Raw genomic sequence first — 19,054 nt, 5'->3', positions numbered from 1 at the left:
TACAAAGCACTTGTCTATCTTGCCCCATTCCAGAGACTTCAGCACATATCCTGGGCTGACACTACACTGGAGTACGGAGGGAGTGCTGCACTGCCAGAGATGTTATCTTTTAGATGACAGATTAACCAAGTCCCCGTCTGCCCTCTCAGATGAATATAAAATATCAAATGACACGATTTGAAGACCAGAGTTTTCTCAGCGTGCTAGTAAATAATTACCAGCATCACTAAAGATGATTATTGGTTCTTGTATTTCATTGCTATTTGTAGGACCGTGCTGCTGCTTTGTCCTACAACAGTGACTGCACTTTTAAGAGTATTTCATTGGCTGTGAAGTGCTTTGGGATGTTCTGAGGATGTGAAAGGGGATATACAAGGGCAAGTTGTTTCTTTTGGCCATTCCTACAGGGTCTACACCCACAATGTTAACTTGTCTTTTCTTCTCAGATGCCCATGGGCCTATTGTGTACTTCCTGTATTTGTTTATATTTCAGGCTTTCAGTATTTCCATTTTCTTTCTTATTTGTGATCAGTTCTTTGGAGCAGGGGAAGTGCAAAGTTGATTGGTAGTGTCAGAGAGTGTTCAAGAAAAGTTAGAAAAACTTTGTCTCTTTCCAGAAGTGAAAAGTATTATATGATTTGACCTACAAAATACCAAGTGGGATAGAAAAGAGCAACCTGAACAAATGAAAATTAACCTACATCCACATTGGAAATAAAGTTACTGCATTAATGATTCCTGAAGACAATTTTTGTCTTTTCTTAAATAAATTGGTTTTCAGTCTGCAAATGAAGATTTTAAATCCATGGAGTGTGTGATTTTAGTTCATAACATTGCAGTTCTATAATATACACAGCATATGAGCTTTAATTCTGAGCAGAGTTTAACTGTCATTTTGAAACAAATGAGACTGCTTTAAATCCAAGTACACTATTAAAATAATTTTCTCACTGCACTCAATAGTGGGGAATATAATCATTTTACTAAAACTCTTCAGCTCTAAATTACAATACAAATACTAACTGGTTTGTTGCTAGTCATGTGACCAAGCTATACAGACCTTTACTCTTCAATGATAAAAGTCCACATTAAAAAATCAGTTCAAACAGTTATTTGCAATTTAGACTCAAACATGTTGACTTGAATTCAGTTTCAATGACAATTGAAACAGATATTGTATAACAAATACCAACATATCCTCAAAAATAGCACATACCAAAATTAAGTTGCAAATATATTCAATCTTGGGAGACAAAAAACAGATCCCGCAACAAAATATGGTATACTTAATTTTATTCACCAATGAACAAACCCCAGAGCTGCAATACTGATGCTTGTAGTTTTCTTTCTTCCACATCTAAATTCTAACCCAAATTGCTGTGAAAGATCCATCAAACAGTTAACAGGTGCACCAGACTACCACATGCAGAGGCTTTATTCAATTACTGCTGCTGATTCACCGGTGTGTGAAGAATCCCTGTGGATGATTATATCTGAAAGGCTTGATTCGATTAGGACCTCTAAAAGGGGGAAAAGAAGGAAAGAGTCAAAACATGAGGGTTTCAGAGCACTTGGGATTACAGCAACTGACAAAAATAGATTCAGTTTGAAGTAAAATGGATAAATTAAACATAATCGCTTCCACATTACAGCGCTTCTCCATCCTTCACGAACGATTAAATGCTTTTGGTATTCCTAAAGGCTTTTCTTTCTTCCCGCCTCTTCAATCTTTCCCCCTTTTTTCTGAAGATCCAAGGTTTGCGACAGTCATCTGTTTCCTCATTCAAGTGGCCACATTATTTCTTATGTGATCTTAGAACATGCGCCGGAAGATTATTTAATAGTGGAGAACATCACAGCAAAGCCTGTCCCCCATGTACCTTGCAGCAGTCGTCAATACTTACTCATGAGGAGTGGAAACACATGTTTACCTCACGAGCCCAGGGGGCTGAGGTCAACTGAGTCCTAAATATTTCTTCAGCTGAGATTAGCAAAACTTGACTGCAAGTCAAATCTAGGTCTTTCAAGGGTTACGGTAACATAGTGGCTATGTCACTGGACTAATGATCCAGGAGACAAGAGTTCAAATCCCACCACAGCAGCTGGGGAACTTAAGTTCAATTTATTAAAAATAAATCTGGAATTAAAAAACCAGTATCAGTAACGGTGACCACAAAATTACTGGAATGCCATAAAAACCCATCTGGTTCACTAATGTCATTTAGGGAAGGAAATCTATTATTCTTATCCGGTCTGGCCTACATGTGACTCCTGACCCACAGCAATGTGGTTGACTCTTAACTGCCCTCAGAAACTGCCTAGCAAGCCACTCAATTGTATTCACCACCACCTTCTCTAAGACAATTAAGGATGGACAATAAATCCCATGAATTAATAAATGTCTATATTGTTTAGTATCACCTGTGAAGCATTTATCCAATAAGCAAACACTTTAGTTTTTCCTGAAGGCTCAGGTTTGATACTGCAAATTTTGCATAAATACACTGCAACACATTAATTTTAACAAGCTATGACACATGAGGAAAACAAATATGCTACAGCAAAACAAACAGTATTCTACACCAAGTGCAACAAAAAAGTGCAAAATACAATGAAAAATTCTGTCACGTTATTTAAATGTTGCTTTGCAAGCTACTGCAATACTGACTTGTTCTTGTAACACCATTAATTTATGTTTATTGAGTTCACACAGTGATTTGATCAGCCATACAGACGAGGAAGGGTGCAGATTGAAACTTCAGTCTGTGCTGAGTGAGTTAACCTCAGCTGCGGCAACAGTCAGAGGCTAGAACTGCCCTCAGCGACTCTGGGTTAAGGAGGCAAGAATCAGCTAAGTTTTCTGCTCCTGACTGTTATCCAATGACCGTACTGGAAGCGTGTACAGGTGGTGCAGGAGAGGACAAAAAATAAACTTGGCTGTGGTGCACCCAGTGGTTAAGCAGACTGTCGACAGCGATGATTTGGGCTCGCACATATTGGCCACTTGGGTGTGGTAACAGAGGCTGACAAGCACTCGTAATATTGTGCTCTAAGTGGAAGTCATGACTGTATAAGAGATGGGGAGAAAATTGGTAGTTTTTTTGAATGACGTTCTAAACTGATGTGCTAGCTGAATATCTGTCAGAGGATATTCTTTCACATAGGATACTTCAAAAAAAATTACCTAACAAGGCGCAGACACATCTTCTCTCGTGGGAATTCCTTAGGCCCCTCCACACTGTTATCATGAGTCTCTGTTTCCAGATACACATCTAGACACATGCATAAACGCTGGATTTGATTTGTCAGCAACTGATGGCCTGGTTTGGGACCCAGCAATTCCTTGAAACATACATTAACCTCACCTTCTATAGCCTGAAAGAAATAATCCACATAGAAATGGTCAAAGTATATATAATCAAAGTCACCCTGAACAAGTTTTAGATAGTGATCACAAACACAAATATGAACATTTTTCACTGGGCAAGGCACAATGCTTTAATTCATCCCATTTAGTAAATCTTCTTAAATAGGGTGATCTCATAAGAGGCAGTTTCTTGTTCTAATAAACATCAACACCCAGAGTATTTTCTTCTCTTCAGATGCTGACAGAAATACCATGTATTTGCATCCCTTGCTGTTTTCACTACTGTGACTGGCTGGCCTCATCATCACCCCTACCCACTGCCTACTACATCTGCTGCCAGCAGTGTACCTTGCACTGTATTAATGGGTCAGTAAAAATAGGCACACCTCAACTATGGTGCAATCTTTCCCCTCTCCTCCATCTCACAGAAATACAGTGAAGACTAAAAGTATGATTTTTTTCCTGAGTTATTCGTCAACAGCGGAGCACACTTTCAGAAATGTGCAGTTGCCACAAATTTTAAGGTTGATGGTGAATTTTAGTTCTAGGAAACTGTCCAGTCTGCAGAGTCCACTCAAAGCAGCAGTAACACTTCGCTATCAAAATTATATTTTTTTCCTTCATAATATTTGCCAAAAGAGACTTCAAAAATTTTCAGTTTTGAACAGAAAGGCCTATGCTTTTTGAAAACAGCAAGAAGGATAAATAGAACAAAATATCAGATTTCCTGTGGTGCTGCTCAAGGTAGCTTGGAAGGATATGCTGTTTTATAATAATGTGAACAATTCATCATGAATTGTACAATGCATTCATATGTATAAAACATAATTGTAAATCCTTTGTGCTGCTCATTAACAATTGGAAGAATATCATGTCTTTTGGAAACAGATTCTCTACTTACTCCCATATTCTAATTCTTTCAGTTGCCCTCACCGTCTTTACTTCACTCCGAACTTCTCTCCCTCCTCCTTTTCTGTACACTGTTTTTGCTTTGTCTTTCTCCATGTTTTGATTTGGGGCATTCTACGTGTCTCGCATGGTTTTGCAATTATATAGCATCTTTTACATAGAAAAATGTCTCCAGGTACTTTACATTGGAGCAATCAGACAAAAAATGGACACCTAACCAAAGAGTGACATTAGCAGAGGTTGGTCAAAAAGATGTGTTCAAGGAGGAGGGGGAGGTGGAGAGGCGAAGGAATTTAAGGGAGGGAACTGCAGTGCATGGGAACTAGATCGCTGAAGTCATGAACGCCAATAGTAGGACAAGGGGGTGGGGTGTATAGGTGGTCAGAGTTGGACGAATGGAGAGTGACGGGGGGGTGGGGGGGGGGGGAAGAGAGCGGGGGGGTGTTGTAGGGCTGGAGGACATTACAGAGATAGGGAGGAGGGGGGCCATGGAAAATTTGAACTCAAGGATGCGAGCTTTAAAATTGAGGTGCTGGTGGACAGGGAGCTAATTAAGTTTGGCGAGCACAGGGGTGATGAGTGAGTGGGTTAGGATATGAGTACTAGAGTTTGGGATAAGCTGAAGTTTGTAGAGGGTGGAAGATAGCTAGGAGAGGATTGAAATAGTTAAATCTTGACGTGAAAAAGGTATGGACAAGAGTTGCAGTAGCAGATGCGCTGATGTAGGGGTGGAAGCAGGCAAAGTTAATGAGATGGAAGTAGGTGGTGAAGAGATTATCGGGTGCTCAGCTCCGATTGAAAGGTAGCTGAGATTGTGAACAGTTTGGTTCAACCTGTGACAGTGGCCAGGGAAAGAGACAGAACTAATCAGCAAACTTAATAAGGAGAGGTTATGTGTGCAAATCTTTTGTCCCTCGTAATACTTTAGAGGTATGAACATAATAAATGCAAGGTAAGACATAAGACTGATATGACTACTCTGATAACTAAATTACTGCATATTCATGTACAAATTATTTTCCAGACAGCTATGTGTGGTACCAATTCACATAGTCCTTGACCACTGAACAATAAAGTTTTGAAAATGTACAATGACTTTGTAGAACATAACCAACGTGGACTATATAAATTACATAAAACATATAAAACAATTAACTTTAATTGGAATTTTAAAGCTTTAAGTGCGTAGCAGCAACAGGACAAGAAATCAACTGATTTCAGGAACACTGGGGGAAAGAAATAAAGAAATATGCATTCAGATTTTTAATTGGTACAGTATTCAAGTGTCAGAGAAACTCCATATAGTGTACGCTATTAAGACTTTGACAGTCTGCTATATCGTTAAAATAACAGTTAGCAGTTTAACACTTTACCTTTAGATTATCATCATTACGGCTTGATTTCTCTCCCTTCCAACTTAAACAGATGCTGAAGATAGGGGGGATGGTAGAATAACCAGGATTCAACACTATCGCCACATGGAGCTTAGCTAAGCGCAAAGAATGAACACTTAAATTAAGTAAACACAGACGTTGTTTTAATCAAAGGCAAACTCACTTGCTACTGTAATTTAAAATTGTTTACTCTTGCACTTTACAGTGCTAGTGCTACATGTGTTATAATTTGCAGTTATTAATAGAATAATTTTCTCCTGCAATACTTTACCAGTGGTTCTTGTATTGGCCCATGCCTTTTATGAACCAGAGGCTGCAACTTTCTGATATTCTGGTCTTAACAAAGGTGAGTAACTTAAGCACTAATAAGTACTCATAAGAACATAAACAGGAGCAGGAGTAGATCATACGGCCTGTCGAGCCTGCTCCGTCATTCAATTCGATCTTGGCTGATCTTCAGCTTCAACTCCACTTCCCGCCTGCTCCCCGTATCCCTTGATTCCCCAAGACCAAAAATCTGTCTATCTCAGCCTTAAATATATTCAACGATGCAGTATCCACAACCCTCTGGGGTAGAGAATTCCAAAGATTCACAACCCTTTGAGTGAAGTAATTTTTGATCATCTCAGTCCTAAACGATCAGCCCTTTATCCTGAGACTGTGCCCCTGTGTTCTATACTCCACAGCCAGGGGAAACAACCTCTCAGTTTCTACTCTGTCAAGCCCCTTCAGAATCTTGTATGTTTGCAGCCATTTCAATTAGCAGTATTTTTGCTGTATGTTACAAATTTTTTGAGTTGTTAGATATTTAACACAGGCTGTAATTTATCCAGGCTAAAGCAGGATATTTATTTACAATTAAATAGTCATAGGGAGTACTAGCATTTGACAAAGCTAAGCGACCAATACATTTGAGCTCACACAATGCTCAAAATATCCACAATGCGTCAATTAGGAATGATTTCTGAAGAAATAAGTTTCTTCTTTCAGGGAAAAAAATGAAACAGATTAAAATATTAATTATTCCAAGTAAGGAGGGGTCACTGAGGATGAATGCTAGCTCCTGTTGGCATCATGCATTGTAAAGACAGCTGTATTTCTGACTAAACAATTCCTTCTCTGCAGAATTGTTTGTTTGATTAAACCTAGAGCTCTCAGATTTATTTTTGACCCAAAAAAGTGCACATTTGCTTGTGTTAAATTAAATGTAGCGGTACAGTTCAATGTAGGGCTGGAGGTTCCTTGAAAACTGCGAAGCAATTGTCAGGTTACTCCAAAGTAACAAGATCACTACAATATACCCTGTAAGAGATTACTTTGGAATTTCAAAGCAAGAATTATTGGAAAATTGCAAATTATACTAGATTATTTAAATCATAACTTCATTTATATAAGTGCAAAAATGCTCATTGTGTCAATCGTTTATAAGGTGGTTATGCTACAATAAAGACTTATAACTGCAGCTGTAACCAGTTTTAAAGGGACTTGGCTCCTACCTGTTCCTCGTTCTATCAAAGCTGAAAAGAAGAGGTCTGTCTCTTGAGCCATGTCTGCTTCTATGACATGCTTGGTAAAAGGCAGAGCCTAAGACAGCAATCAAGAGATTAATTCTTCAGCTTCTAAACTTAAAAGAACAGATTCAATAAGACCATACACAACACTTATGTAAAACCTGACTTCTTAAATTGTCTGAACAGTAACAATAAAAGAATTACAAAGAGATTACAGCACAGGAACAGGTCACTTAGCCCAACTGGTCTTTGCCAATGTTTATACTCCATACGAGCTTCCTCCAATCTTTCTTCATCTCACTCGAGATGCTGAAATCAAGGCAGCATTTGACTGAATGTGGCATCAATGAACCCAACTAAAATTGAAGTCAACTGGGGGAAAACTCCTTATTGGCTGAAGTCATACCTAGAACAAAGGAAGATTGTTGTGGTTGTTGAAGGCCAATCATCTCAGTCTCTGGATATTGCTACAGGAGTTCCTCAAGGCAGTGTCCTAGGCCCAACCATCGTCAAATCCTTCATCAATGACCTTCCTCCATCATAAGGCCAGAGATTAAGATGTCTGCTGATGATTGCACAGTGCTCAGTTCCACATGCAACTCCTCAGATAATGAAGCTGTCCATGTTCGCGTGCATCAAGCCCTGGACAACATCCGTGCTTGGGCTGATAAGTGGCAAGTAACATTTGTGCCACACAAGTGCTAAGCAATGACCAATTCCAACCAGAGAGAGAGGGTGTATTTATTTATTTTTTTATTTAGAGATACAGCACTGAAACAGGCCCTTTGGCCCACTGAGTCTGTGCCTACCAACAACCACCCACTTATACTAATCCTACATTAACCCCATATTCTCTACCACATCCCCACCATTCTCCTACCACCTACCTACACGAGGGGCAATTTACAATGGCCAATTTACCTATCAATCTGTAAGTTTTTGGCTGTGGGAGGAAACCGGAGCACCCAGCGGAAACCCACGCAGACACAGGGAGAACTTGCAAACTCCGCACAGGCAGTACCCAGAACTGACCCCAGGTCGCTGCAGCTGTGAGGCTGCAGTGATAACCACTGCGCCGCCCCTTGGGAGAATCTGTAATCACCTCCCCTTGACATTCAATTACATTACCATCACTGAATCACCCATCTTCAACATCCTGGGAGTTACCATTGACCAGAAACGGAACTGGACCAGACACATTAATATTGTGGTTACAAGAGCAGGTCAGAGGCTAGTTATTCTGCAGCGAGTGACTCACCTCCTGACTTTATATCATCTGCAATGCACAAGTCAGAAGTGTGATGGAATACTCCCCATTTGTCTTGATGAGTGCAGCTCCGTTAACAGCCAAGAAGCTCAACATCATCCAAAATCAAAACAGCCATTTGACTGGCACCCCATCCACCACCATAAACATCTACTCCCTCCAACACTCGTGCACTTTGGCTGCAGTGGACATCATCTACAAGATGCACTGCAGCAACTTACCAAGGCTTCTTCGACAGCACCTTCCAAACCCACAACCTTCACTGCCTAGATGGATAAAGGCAGTAGACGCACGGGAACACCACCATTTGCAAGTTCCCCTCCAAGCCACACAGCATCCTGACTTGGAACTATAATTCTGTTCCTTCATCTTCACTAGGTCAAAATCCTGGAACTCCCTCCCCAACAGCATGTGGGATTACCTTCACCACATAGACTGCAGCGCTTCAATAAGGGGACTCACCACCACCTTCCAGAGGGCAAATAGGGATGGGTAATAAATGCTGGCTTTGCCAGCGATGCCCAAATCCCAAGAATGAACTAAAAAAAGTGAGTAAAGTTTCTCCTGCTTTCATTAGTGGATTTATTAATGACTTTCATTTTAAGAGAGAATTTTCTCTCTTTTTGCCTGTCCTTTCAGATTCTCCCAATGTCCTCTTCTGTTTCTCTCTTTCTTGGTTTTCTTTTCTAATTCTTTTGCTAATCCAATCTTCTCTCAGTAACAGTAATTAGCCACTAATTTAGCTCAGTAATGTTGGAATGTAGTAAAAGGAGTAGGTCATTCAGCACCTTCAGTCTGTTTCGCTATTCAATTAGATCATGGCTGATTTGCATCTTAACTCCATCTATCATCTTAGTTTTGTAAACTGTAATATGCTTACCTGCAATTAGCCTCTAATTTAGACTGGCATATGCCAAACATTATTTTCTTAAAAGCACAGGCCGGGACGAACATAGCTCTCACTGAGCAGCAGAATAATACATTGTATACTACATGACATACCGATTCAGTCCTTAGGTCACATTTTGGGGTTTCTGGCTGTATCACGATGGAAGGGCCTTGGCACTGTTTATTAATTATGTAGAACAACATGAATGAAAAACATTGATTGAATATAAACTAAAATTTAATGCTTTGAAAACTACAGTACAAACCAGATTTTGTGTCATTATATCTGGCTGTTTTCTCCCTTGGCCTTTAAACTCTAGATTCACCACACTAAAGATGAGGAATATAAGTTTTGTTCCTAGACCTCTGCTTATGCCACCCTTAGGACAACTGTTCGGAGGTACTCAGTTGTCAGCTGTCAAAAAAGCATGAAAGTCAATGTGACAGGTCACACTGTAGTATGACTATTGCAACTGAGGAGCTAGTCACTCTGAGGGAAGAGCATTACACTCGATGATGATACTGATCAGTTAAGTCTAGAGCAAAGCACACTGACCCTCACAGCTACACCAGGAAGTGCAGTCATCACAGAAAGAATAAGAATATTAAGAGGAAGAGATGGCAGAAATAATGTAGGAAAAAAACACACACATACCACATAGTCTTCATATGAAATGGCACACCATTTTATCAATCTAGATATGATCTTCACTGGGAAAAGATGTTGACATTCACTGGATATTGGCACAATACTGTGTTCTATAAAAGAATAATTTATCAGCACTTGAAGATCCAAAATAGGAAAATCTTGCCTCTGAATCACAAATTTATCAATGAAATAAAACAAAACCAGGAAAGCATTGAACCGTATTAGCAAAGTTTTCAGATTTTCTCAAACTCCTCAATAAGCACCAACACAGTTGACTTTTCGATATTTGGATTCCAGTAAGAAAACAGCAGCAATGCATTTCATATTTATTAATCTTAACATTCATAGAGTCATAGAGGCGTAAAAAGACACACAAATTGAAGGATGGGTATAAAAGATTTTCTAATCTTTTACATCTTCTCCAGTTATGAGCCAGTCAATTTAGAAAAATGTAGTAAATGATTCAAACATCGGCTCTAGCTCATTTTTTATGTTCTGCAATTAGTATGTCCATCGAAAACAGTTCATGACAAATGTTCTAAGTGGACATGGGACGTGTAAAAGGAACATGACACACACCCACCCAGGTTGGTTAACAAGATTCCCAATTTACCAGGTGTCATGGAAATGCATTTTTTTCTCCTTTGTTTGAAACAGTGTGCCTTTAAGACTCTGTTTAAAAACAGTGTGCTGCATTTGTTACCCAGGCAACAGCAGGAGAATGAGGAGGTCACATGGCATAATGGTTCAATTTAACTGTGTGGAAAAAAAACAGCTACAACAGTTTTTGAGAGACACCAGCGAAGTGTGCTTACTGAAGGAAAGAGCTGTCTTTTTCTCTCAGCAGAAATTCTACAATGAGCTACAGGCCATGTTAATTGCCTAAGGAGGAAAAATCCCTTTGAAGAGACCATTTGCATCGGAGGTAGCAAAATTTCCTTTCTTTACTTCCAATCTAAGAGTCCTTGCGTCAAGATTGACTCTCTCTTGACTGATTGTGGTTTCTGGAATTCGCAGTAAAGTTTTTATCAAAAGACTGCCGATTTTTAAAAACGCAAGCAGACATATCGCTGTGCTCATCGTTGAAAGAACTGTGTGACCCCTGCTGGAGCCGAAGTGTTTTGAATGCCTATCTATTGAAGGACTATTTCATCAAATCGGTGTGAAGACTTCGAGTGGCATTTGATTATTTTTACACTAGGACAGCTCACCCATCAGGAACGTAACTCACAAAGACTAACAACCCAGTTATTTATTCTTAAGAAACAGCTTATTTTTAAAACATCAATCTTTTTAAAAACCGGTTAACTGTCGATTTTTGTGTGTGTGAGAATGGGGGAGTTAGCTTAAAATAAGTTAAAAGGTCTTTAGACATAAGTTTATCCTAATCGTGTTTAAGATTTAGTTTTGATAAATAGTTAATTTGTTGTTGTCTAAAGATACCTGGTTTGGGTCTATTTTATTCTGGGGGTTACTAGAGTCTTAATTTGGCTGTTTTCTGGTTGGGTGGGAAAACTTTAATAATATGCTGCAACCTGTGGAGTGATGGGACTGAATTGACAGTGCATTGCTCCCACCTCGGTTGAAACACAGGAAATCAAAAATACAATTACTACCAAGTAAAAGCAGAGAAAAGTCCAGTGAAGGCAGTAATAGGAAGTGGAATCTGAACGCAAGATCCTAGCTAAGGAAAACTTCCGAGATAACAAGAACAAGCTATAGCTGCATAGCACATGGGTGAGAGCCATGTTACCCTTGGTGAAATGCTGAACAGATGCACAGAACAGTACAACTCAACAATAAAACAACCAATCAAGGAACAATGAAGAAAACAATGCCCTGTGTTCACGTCTCATACAGGCTATCCCAGAATGGCACTGTGAGCGGGACACCCTCTCAGTTAGAATGCAGGATATGTGCAGTCAGAAAACTAGGTAAAAAATAAAATTTCTACCCTCACAAAAATGACAAGCTAGAAAACTACATAATCAATAGTTGCCCCAGCCTTTGCTGTGGCACTACTCTACCTGATCAGTACGAGGACCTCATATTATATCACGGTCCCTAAGAGCTTGGAAAAGGAAACTAATTACTGATACTCACCAAGTGAAGCGAACTGCTTCTGCAGAGCCAGTCGGGACTGCAACCTCACACGCAGCAGTTTTATTGTAGTTTCCATGTGACTGGCACTCAAAGAATTGTCAGCCATCACAAATTTCTGTCAGAAGGGCAGAAACAAAAAAAGTACAAAAACTCAATGCAGAACAATCTTGGAGTATATTCCAAAAACATAATTTTGTAGAATAATTTACAACATTCTCAAAATTTATAATGGCGTACATTGTCATGCAGAAAACTCACTGAATTCCATAAACACAATTGTTCACTAATGACCTTCAGTGAAAGAAACCTGCTATCTCTACTCAGATCTGCCCTACACATGACCAGTCCTCGTTAATGCCCTCAAAACGATGAGGGATTAGCAATAAAGACGACCCTGCCAGTAGAAAATATAGGAGCAGGAGTAGGTCACTCAACATGTTAAACCTATGCCAACATTTAATCAGATCATGGCTGTACCTCAACTCCATGGACCTGGCTTTGTATCCTTGGATATCCCTTCCTACCAAAAATCTTTCGATCTAAGTCTTGAAAATTTCAATTGATCGAGTATCCACAGCCTTTTAGAGAAAGGTATTCCAAATTACCACTACCTACCCTTGTGTGACAAAGTACTTTGTGATTTCATTCCTAAATGGCCTTGTTCTGAGAATAAGATTGCACACTTTTGTTCTGGATTCCCCACCAGAGGAAATAGTTTCTCTGTATCTATCCTATCAAATCCCTTCATCAAGACCTCAATTTGATCACTCCTCAATTCTCAAACTCAAGGGAATACAGGTCAAATTTATGCAGCTTGTCTTCATAACTTAACTTTTTAAGCCCTAGTATCATTCTGGCAAATCTAATGTGTACCCTCCAAGGACAATATAGCCTTCCTAAGAGGCGATGCCCAAAACTGAATGCAGTACTCCAGATGGGGTCTCTGAAAAAGGCACTTTATAACTGAAGCATAACTTCCTCCCCTTTTTATTCCAGTCCCCTTGAGATAAAGGCCATTATTCCATTATGTACTTGCGCTTCAGGTACTAGCTTTTAATGTTTTGTTTATGTAGACACCCAAATCTCTCTGCTCCTCCATAGTTCCTAGTCTCACCCCATTAAGAAAATATTATGATTTGCCTTTGTCAGATCCAAACGTCACAGTTAACTTCAACTGCCATAGTTTTGCATTTACTTAATCTATGTCCCTTTGCAACTTCCTGCTCTCATCTGCACAACTTACTGTGCCTCCGAACTAGGTGTTATCTGCAAACATGGATATAGAACTCTCTAATCCTTCATGCAAGTCATTGATATCTATGGTGAAAAGCTGAGGCCTCAGTTCAGATCCCTGGGAACACCACTTGTTACATACCTCCAGTCACAGTACATTTCCTTTACCCCTAATTCTATTTCCAACGTCTCAACTAATCACCATACCCCAGGAAGAAATAAGAAAGGCACTATATACAAATGACTTTCTCCAACAAAATCATTTGCTGGATGAGAAGTGGAAGTTTTACTATATGTAAGACGATTTCACAGTAGTGTGGTCACTCTTTACTACAAAGTTTCAATCATACAAGTCATCCTGAGAATAGCTGCTTGCTATTACAACATAATTTATGTTGACAAATAAATCTTGATCACTAACAATTATACCGCCCTCCCTCATATAGCAGTCATGTATTTTGCTCATTGTGTTACAGAATTCGCTATAATTAGTCTCCCATATCAAACAGTAAAATAAAAAGTCAAAAGCCAAGATCCACTGTAGCTGATAGTAGAGGTGGTGGCCCAGCGTTTATTATCTAATGGAGCTGGTACAACACCCTATCTGCCATGACTAAAGGAGGTTTAATATAAAATTGCTCAATGGCAGATGGACAAACCATGGCCACTTAAAGAACACAGGTTGTTTACTGTTTCTTAAGTGAATCCATACAGAAAAAACAATCTCTTCACAATAATTTGAACGTTAGATAGAACATGGTCTTTCTGCTTGGTGCCTCTTCCCTCCCACATCAAAAAAACTCCTCTCCATGTTTTAACTTAAGGCAAACAAAATCTTGGCATTAAGTGAGCAACATTCCACCAACATTTTAATGAACACCTCTCTAAATTGCAAAACATCACCTGTGGCTGATCCTTTGGAAAATGCAGTCCTCCAAGCTTTTGAACCCAAACATAGGGGTGCCCCAGCTCTCCAATGTAGTCACTGAAAGTTAAGATTCTAGGGGGAAAAAAAGATCAATATATAGATATATAATATCAGAATATCTGGACTCTAATTTATGTTCTTAGGTCAGATTTTCCTTGCTAAAACACAGATTTTGGAAACTAGAGGCAAAGGCTTAGCATACGATCATTTCATCTCTGGAATCTGACTTTAATCCAGTGCAAGCTGATAGGATAAATACCTACCTCTGCTAGCTAACTAGACACAAACTAGACAGATGAGGAAGGCCATTCAGCCTATTTTTGCTCATCCACCTAGAGAAACCTATGAATGAATCCTGCCACAGCATCGCTAACACAGTCACCAAGCAAAGTAATTCAGAAAGAATACTTCAATGAGTACTACACATTTCCAACAAATTTGTGATATTGAGATGCTGTTTAATTGACATACTTTAGCTTATGGTAGCGAAAGGTAAAGAAAGAAAATACTTACCCAACTTTATCAAACTGATAGTGATTAGCAGGATTTGGAGTCTTCTTGCCATGGTCTCCAGGGTACAGGCAACTCAGTAATGAGGCTGGAGACAATAGATCTCTGCATTTGCAAAAGATTAAAAAAAAATAAACAGAGCATGAAGCCATTACTAAGTTGTTTAGAAAAAATGAACAGTAATTAATATGTTTTAAATAAAATATAATTTCTTTTGTAATTAGGACTTAGATCCAAGGCAAGCCAGATATTCCTGTGCATCATAAAAGCCTCTTAAAATTAAATGAGAAGAATGGTCATAGTGCCCTCACATTTTATGAATTTTGCTATTTGTCTCTTAAATGCTCAAACCCATAATTATCTAATGATCAGTGACAATTGTCCTCGAAGGGGTGGTAAGTAGGGTCTGTTTCAGGTCAGGTTAGGTCCAAGATAACATGCCTGACAACAGAAATGTGATAGACTCTGCAATCTGGGTGTACAGTTTTCGTTTGTTTACGCCAATAATATCAAGGCAATTTGGGCAGAATTGGCTGAACCAGCGTAAAAAATTGGGGAGTTTTAAACGCGGGTTACACCCAAAATCACCCATGTTCATCTTTTCCGTGATCTTTTATGCTGGTTTAAGATTCAGTTCGCTCGGATCAGGCCCCAACCACAATACTGGTCACTACCCCAGGCCAAAATTGAGAGATTCTGCTGATTTAGTTTAGTTTAGTTTAGAGATACAGCACTGAAACAGGCCCTTCGGCCCACCGAGTCTGTGCTGGTTAGGGAAGGCTCTTCAAATTGAGGGGTGAGAGAGAGAGACAAAGAAAGAGAGAGAGAGAGAGGGGAGAGAGATAGATGCAGAGAGGGGAGGGAGAGAGAGAGCGGGGAGAGTAAGAGATCAAGATCACTCCTAACAGTATCCAGAATACTCCGCATCGCTACATCAAGTGTGTGGGTAGAGATTGAGTACTTATGCAAGCAAAAACACTGCCAGATGTGTCACTAAATCAGTGTTCAACATAGTGATGAGAGAGTAAGTCAATAAATCAGTCTTCTCATTTAAAGCTTCTTCACAAAAATGCATGTTTGTTATTGTTTTGATTAATATCAAGATAAATTTTTAATTTCTTTATCTTTCTGAAATTCTCTCCCCGGCCCCCTATGTAGGCCAAAAATTGTAACGTGGCCCGCCCCATGCGAAAAGGTTGGACAGCCCCATTGTAATGGTAAGAAACGACGTTATATTATGCCGCCCGATTGTGCTGGTTCATAGAAGATTTTACATTTCTGATTATGCAAATAATTTTTTTATATCAGAAATGTGAACTGCAACCAAACCAGTGCAATTTCCATCCCATTTTGGTTGCAATTTGTCTAAGGCAGGTAGGTCTGTAGAGTATTGCTAATTATAGACCAACTAAGCTTTGCTCATAGATGAGTAGTAGTCCCTGGGAGCTGGAATTCTTAGCACTCAACTCTATTTATGCAAGCCAATGCTATAACCAAAAGGACTTAAATAAACACAGGCACAATATTTAGGTTTTGCTCTCCTCAGCCCTTACCCTGCACTGATAGCTATGGACATTTCAGTAGCTGTGGTCACTTTAGTCTTGACAGTCATTATATTGAGGTTCATCAAATAGTAGAAGTAAAGATGAAGGACACTGCCATCTACCAAAAGAGGAAGATAACTCAAAATTAGAAACAAACTATAAATCTGATCAATGGGTACTTCAGCATACACTTGATGAAAGCAGGAATGCTTGAAAAAATATTAAAGAACACAAGTAGGGTTGTAATATTATCATCTGAAAGTATCCAATATCACAAGTGTTCAGTAATACGTGATGTTTCACTGAAGACTTCAATTCCTGCAATAGGAAATAACTAGGCATGCATTAAGATGCTAAACTACAAAGAATTACAAATTCCACAAATAATGCAAAACTTAAAGATTTTAAAAAAAATCTTTGGTTTGCTATATATTGTGTCAATTTCAATATAATACCAGAGGAATCCAAATTTTTGAAATAGATGTGAGCTACAGGTCTTTAAAATTTTCAGCACAGTATTTATCTAGCACATAAAACTTTGATGCAGTTCCATTCTTACACACACAGGCACCAACTCCTGTTTGAAGATAATAGCACACCAAAAAGCTATAGAGATAGTACATTAAGGACAAACAGCAGTTTTGATTTCACATAACCTGTTTTGCCTTTGGTATTTGCACAACTGGTTTCTGTGACTTTAGATAATGTGAAGGGAAAGCAGCAGGCCTTGTTGTCAGTAATATTGTTTGATGATTGCGGGGGGGGGGCGGGGTGGTAGACAAGTCAATTCTAACCTTTGTATTTCAGGTCTAAAGTAACAGACAGAGGGTGCCGTTTTAACATTTCTCTGCGTTTATCATCCAGCTGTAGGCCAAGAGTTGGACGACGACGTTTCTGGAAAACAGATCAATAGTTCAGCCAATGATTCATTTAAGAAATATAAATACCAGCTGCGATTATGGAGTTTGTGCACTTGCTGCAGGAGCAACTGAAGACTTAAGGAAATGTCATAATACTACAATAAAACTTATAACTTGGCATGAGAAAAGGGACCAATCATATTTTAATACCTTCTCCCAGTTATTATTCATTATACTAGATGAACCTTTACCCCTTCCCTTCATGAGATGCTTGTCATAACATGTTCCTTAATAATTAAACAACACATTAATAAGCACTGAACAATTTTTATCAGAGATCATTTTGGTGTCATCAGTGGCTCAGTTGGTAGCATTCGTGTCTCTGGGCCAGAAGGTCGTGGGTTCAAGTCCCACTCCAGAGACTTGAGTATAAAAAATGAGGCTGACGCTCCACTGCAGTTCTAAGGGAGTGCTGCACTGTCAGAGATGCTGTCTTTCAGATGAGACATTAAACCCTGTCTGCTCTCAGAGGGACGTAAAAGATCCCATGGCATTATTTCAAAGAGCAGGCGGGTTTATCCCTGGTGCCCTGGCCAATACTTATGCCTCAACCAACATCACTAAAGCAGATTATCTGGTCATTATCAAACTGCTGTCTGCAGGAGCTTGCTGCGTGCAAATTGGTTGCCGAGTTTCCTGCATTACAGCAGTGACTACACTTCAGAAGTACGTCACTGGCTGTAAAGCTCTTTGGGACCTCCTGAGTACATGTCAGGCACTATATAAATGCAAGTCTGTCTTTTAGAAATATGTGTCAGTGTGCAAACCTTTTGCTTTAGAAAATCTTCACATCTCTTCCGTTTACAAATCAGTCACAAAGAAATACATTAATTTTAAAATTACTTTTGGAATATTTTTACTTATACATAGTGAATGCTGATGATGACATGAGTACAACATGCTTGGTGGAGCTGTCAAATCTGATTGTCTGATGGAGGCGAGTTATCAGTCGAGACAGTCAACCTAGACTGATTTAGCAATTTTTTTTTTTAAGCGCACAGTAACTCAGCTCCCTCACAGTGCCAGGTTCAGCAATTCTCCTGGGTAGTATTGTTCATTGACATAATTAGCAAATTCTGAACAAAAATATTTTAACAAACACAAAATATATTAAAACTGCAATGAAATTTGTTTTTCAAGGTCATTCACGAACAATATAATATGCACTTGGGTAAAGAAAGTACACAGAGTAACTGCTTTATATACAGTTTTACATAAAACAGACATGTCATTTCTAAAGTATTTCATGGCAGGAGTGAAAAAGATCACAATTACAGATGACTATAAAAACAATACCAATAGCAAGACACACACTTTAACCTTCCTTCCATCAGCATATAGCCTCCGATCCCTACTTAAATTATATAAATACATAAAGCAAAACTTAAAAGAAATTTAGGCTGGAATTTATCACTTACTGGACGGGAGCCGTCTGAAAAGTTGGTGACGATCCCGCCTCCGCCAGGCCTGGGGATACAGATTGAACCTTACAGTCCCCAGGCCCATAACTGGTCTTCGGCGAGACTTCCACCTCATTGAGGTAGTAGGCCCCGTCTAATGGAATTGCTGGCCAATCAGCGGGCCGGCTGCTCTTAGTCCCAGCAGCGCCACTGGGAGCGTTGGCCACTGCCGGGACTACACCCAGCTTCAAATGAAGAGGAAGGTCGGCCCTGGAAAAGAGGCGAGTTTTTGGGGCCTCGCTGGGGGTGATTGGTCGGGCCCTGGTGAGGCAAGGGAAAACGACTGGCGTTGCAGGAGGCGTGTTGGGCATTAGGGGTTGTCATGCAGGGCCCCACCGGCCAAGAATGAGGCTCATTAATTTCGCCACATG

The 19,054-nt window shown here is 39.5% G+C and overlaps 1 protein-coding gene across 2 annotated transcripts in view; it reads right to left on the bottom strand.

Moving 5' to 3' along the window:
• Window positions 1–963: 963 nt before the first annotated feature.
• Window positions 964–19,054, bottom strand: part of thoc5 (THO complex 5) — a 38,030-nt gene continuing 19,939 nt past the window's right edge. For both annotated transcript variants that reach the window (XM_068054877.1, XM_068054878.1), the window contains 10 exons: window positions 17,098–17,197; window positions 16,313–16,421; window positions 14,763–14,864; window positions 14,225–14,321; window positions 12,089–12,203; window positions 9,992–10,095; window positions 7,167–7,254; window positions 5,650–5,765; window positions 3,185–3,375; window positions 964–1,520 (listed from right to left, as the gene is read on the bottom strand). In XM_068054877.1, the coding sequence (XP_067910978.1) occupies window positions 1,457–1,520; window positions 3,185–3,375; window positions 5,650–5,765; window positions 7,167–7,254; window positions 9,992–10,095; window positions 12,089–12,203; window positions 14,225–14,321; window positions 14,763–14,864; window positions 16,313–16,421; window positions 17,098–17,197 (1,086 nt within the window). In that variant the 3' untranslated portion in view covers window positions 964–1,456. The remainder of the gene's footprint in view (window positions 1,521–3,184; window positions 3,376–5,649; window positions 5,766–7,166; window positions 7,255–9,991; window positions 10,096–12,088; window positions 12,204–14,224; window positions 14,322–14,762; window positions 14,865–16,312; window positions 16,422–17,097; window positions 17,198–19,054) is intronic.

Source organism: Heterodontus francisci, chromosome 23 (genome assembly GCF_036365525.1).
Source record: "Heterodontus francisci isolate sHetFra1 chromosome 23, sHetFra1.hap1, whole genome shotgun sequence".
NCBI classification, from domain to species: domain Eukaryota; kingdom Metazoa; phylum Chordata; class Chondrichthyes; order Heterodontiformes; family Heterodontidae; genus Heterodontus; species Heterodontus francisci.
This window is presented reverse-complemented; position numbering and strand designations above follow the sequence as displayed.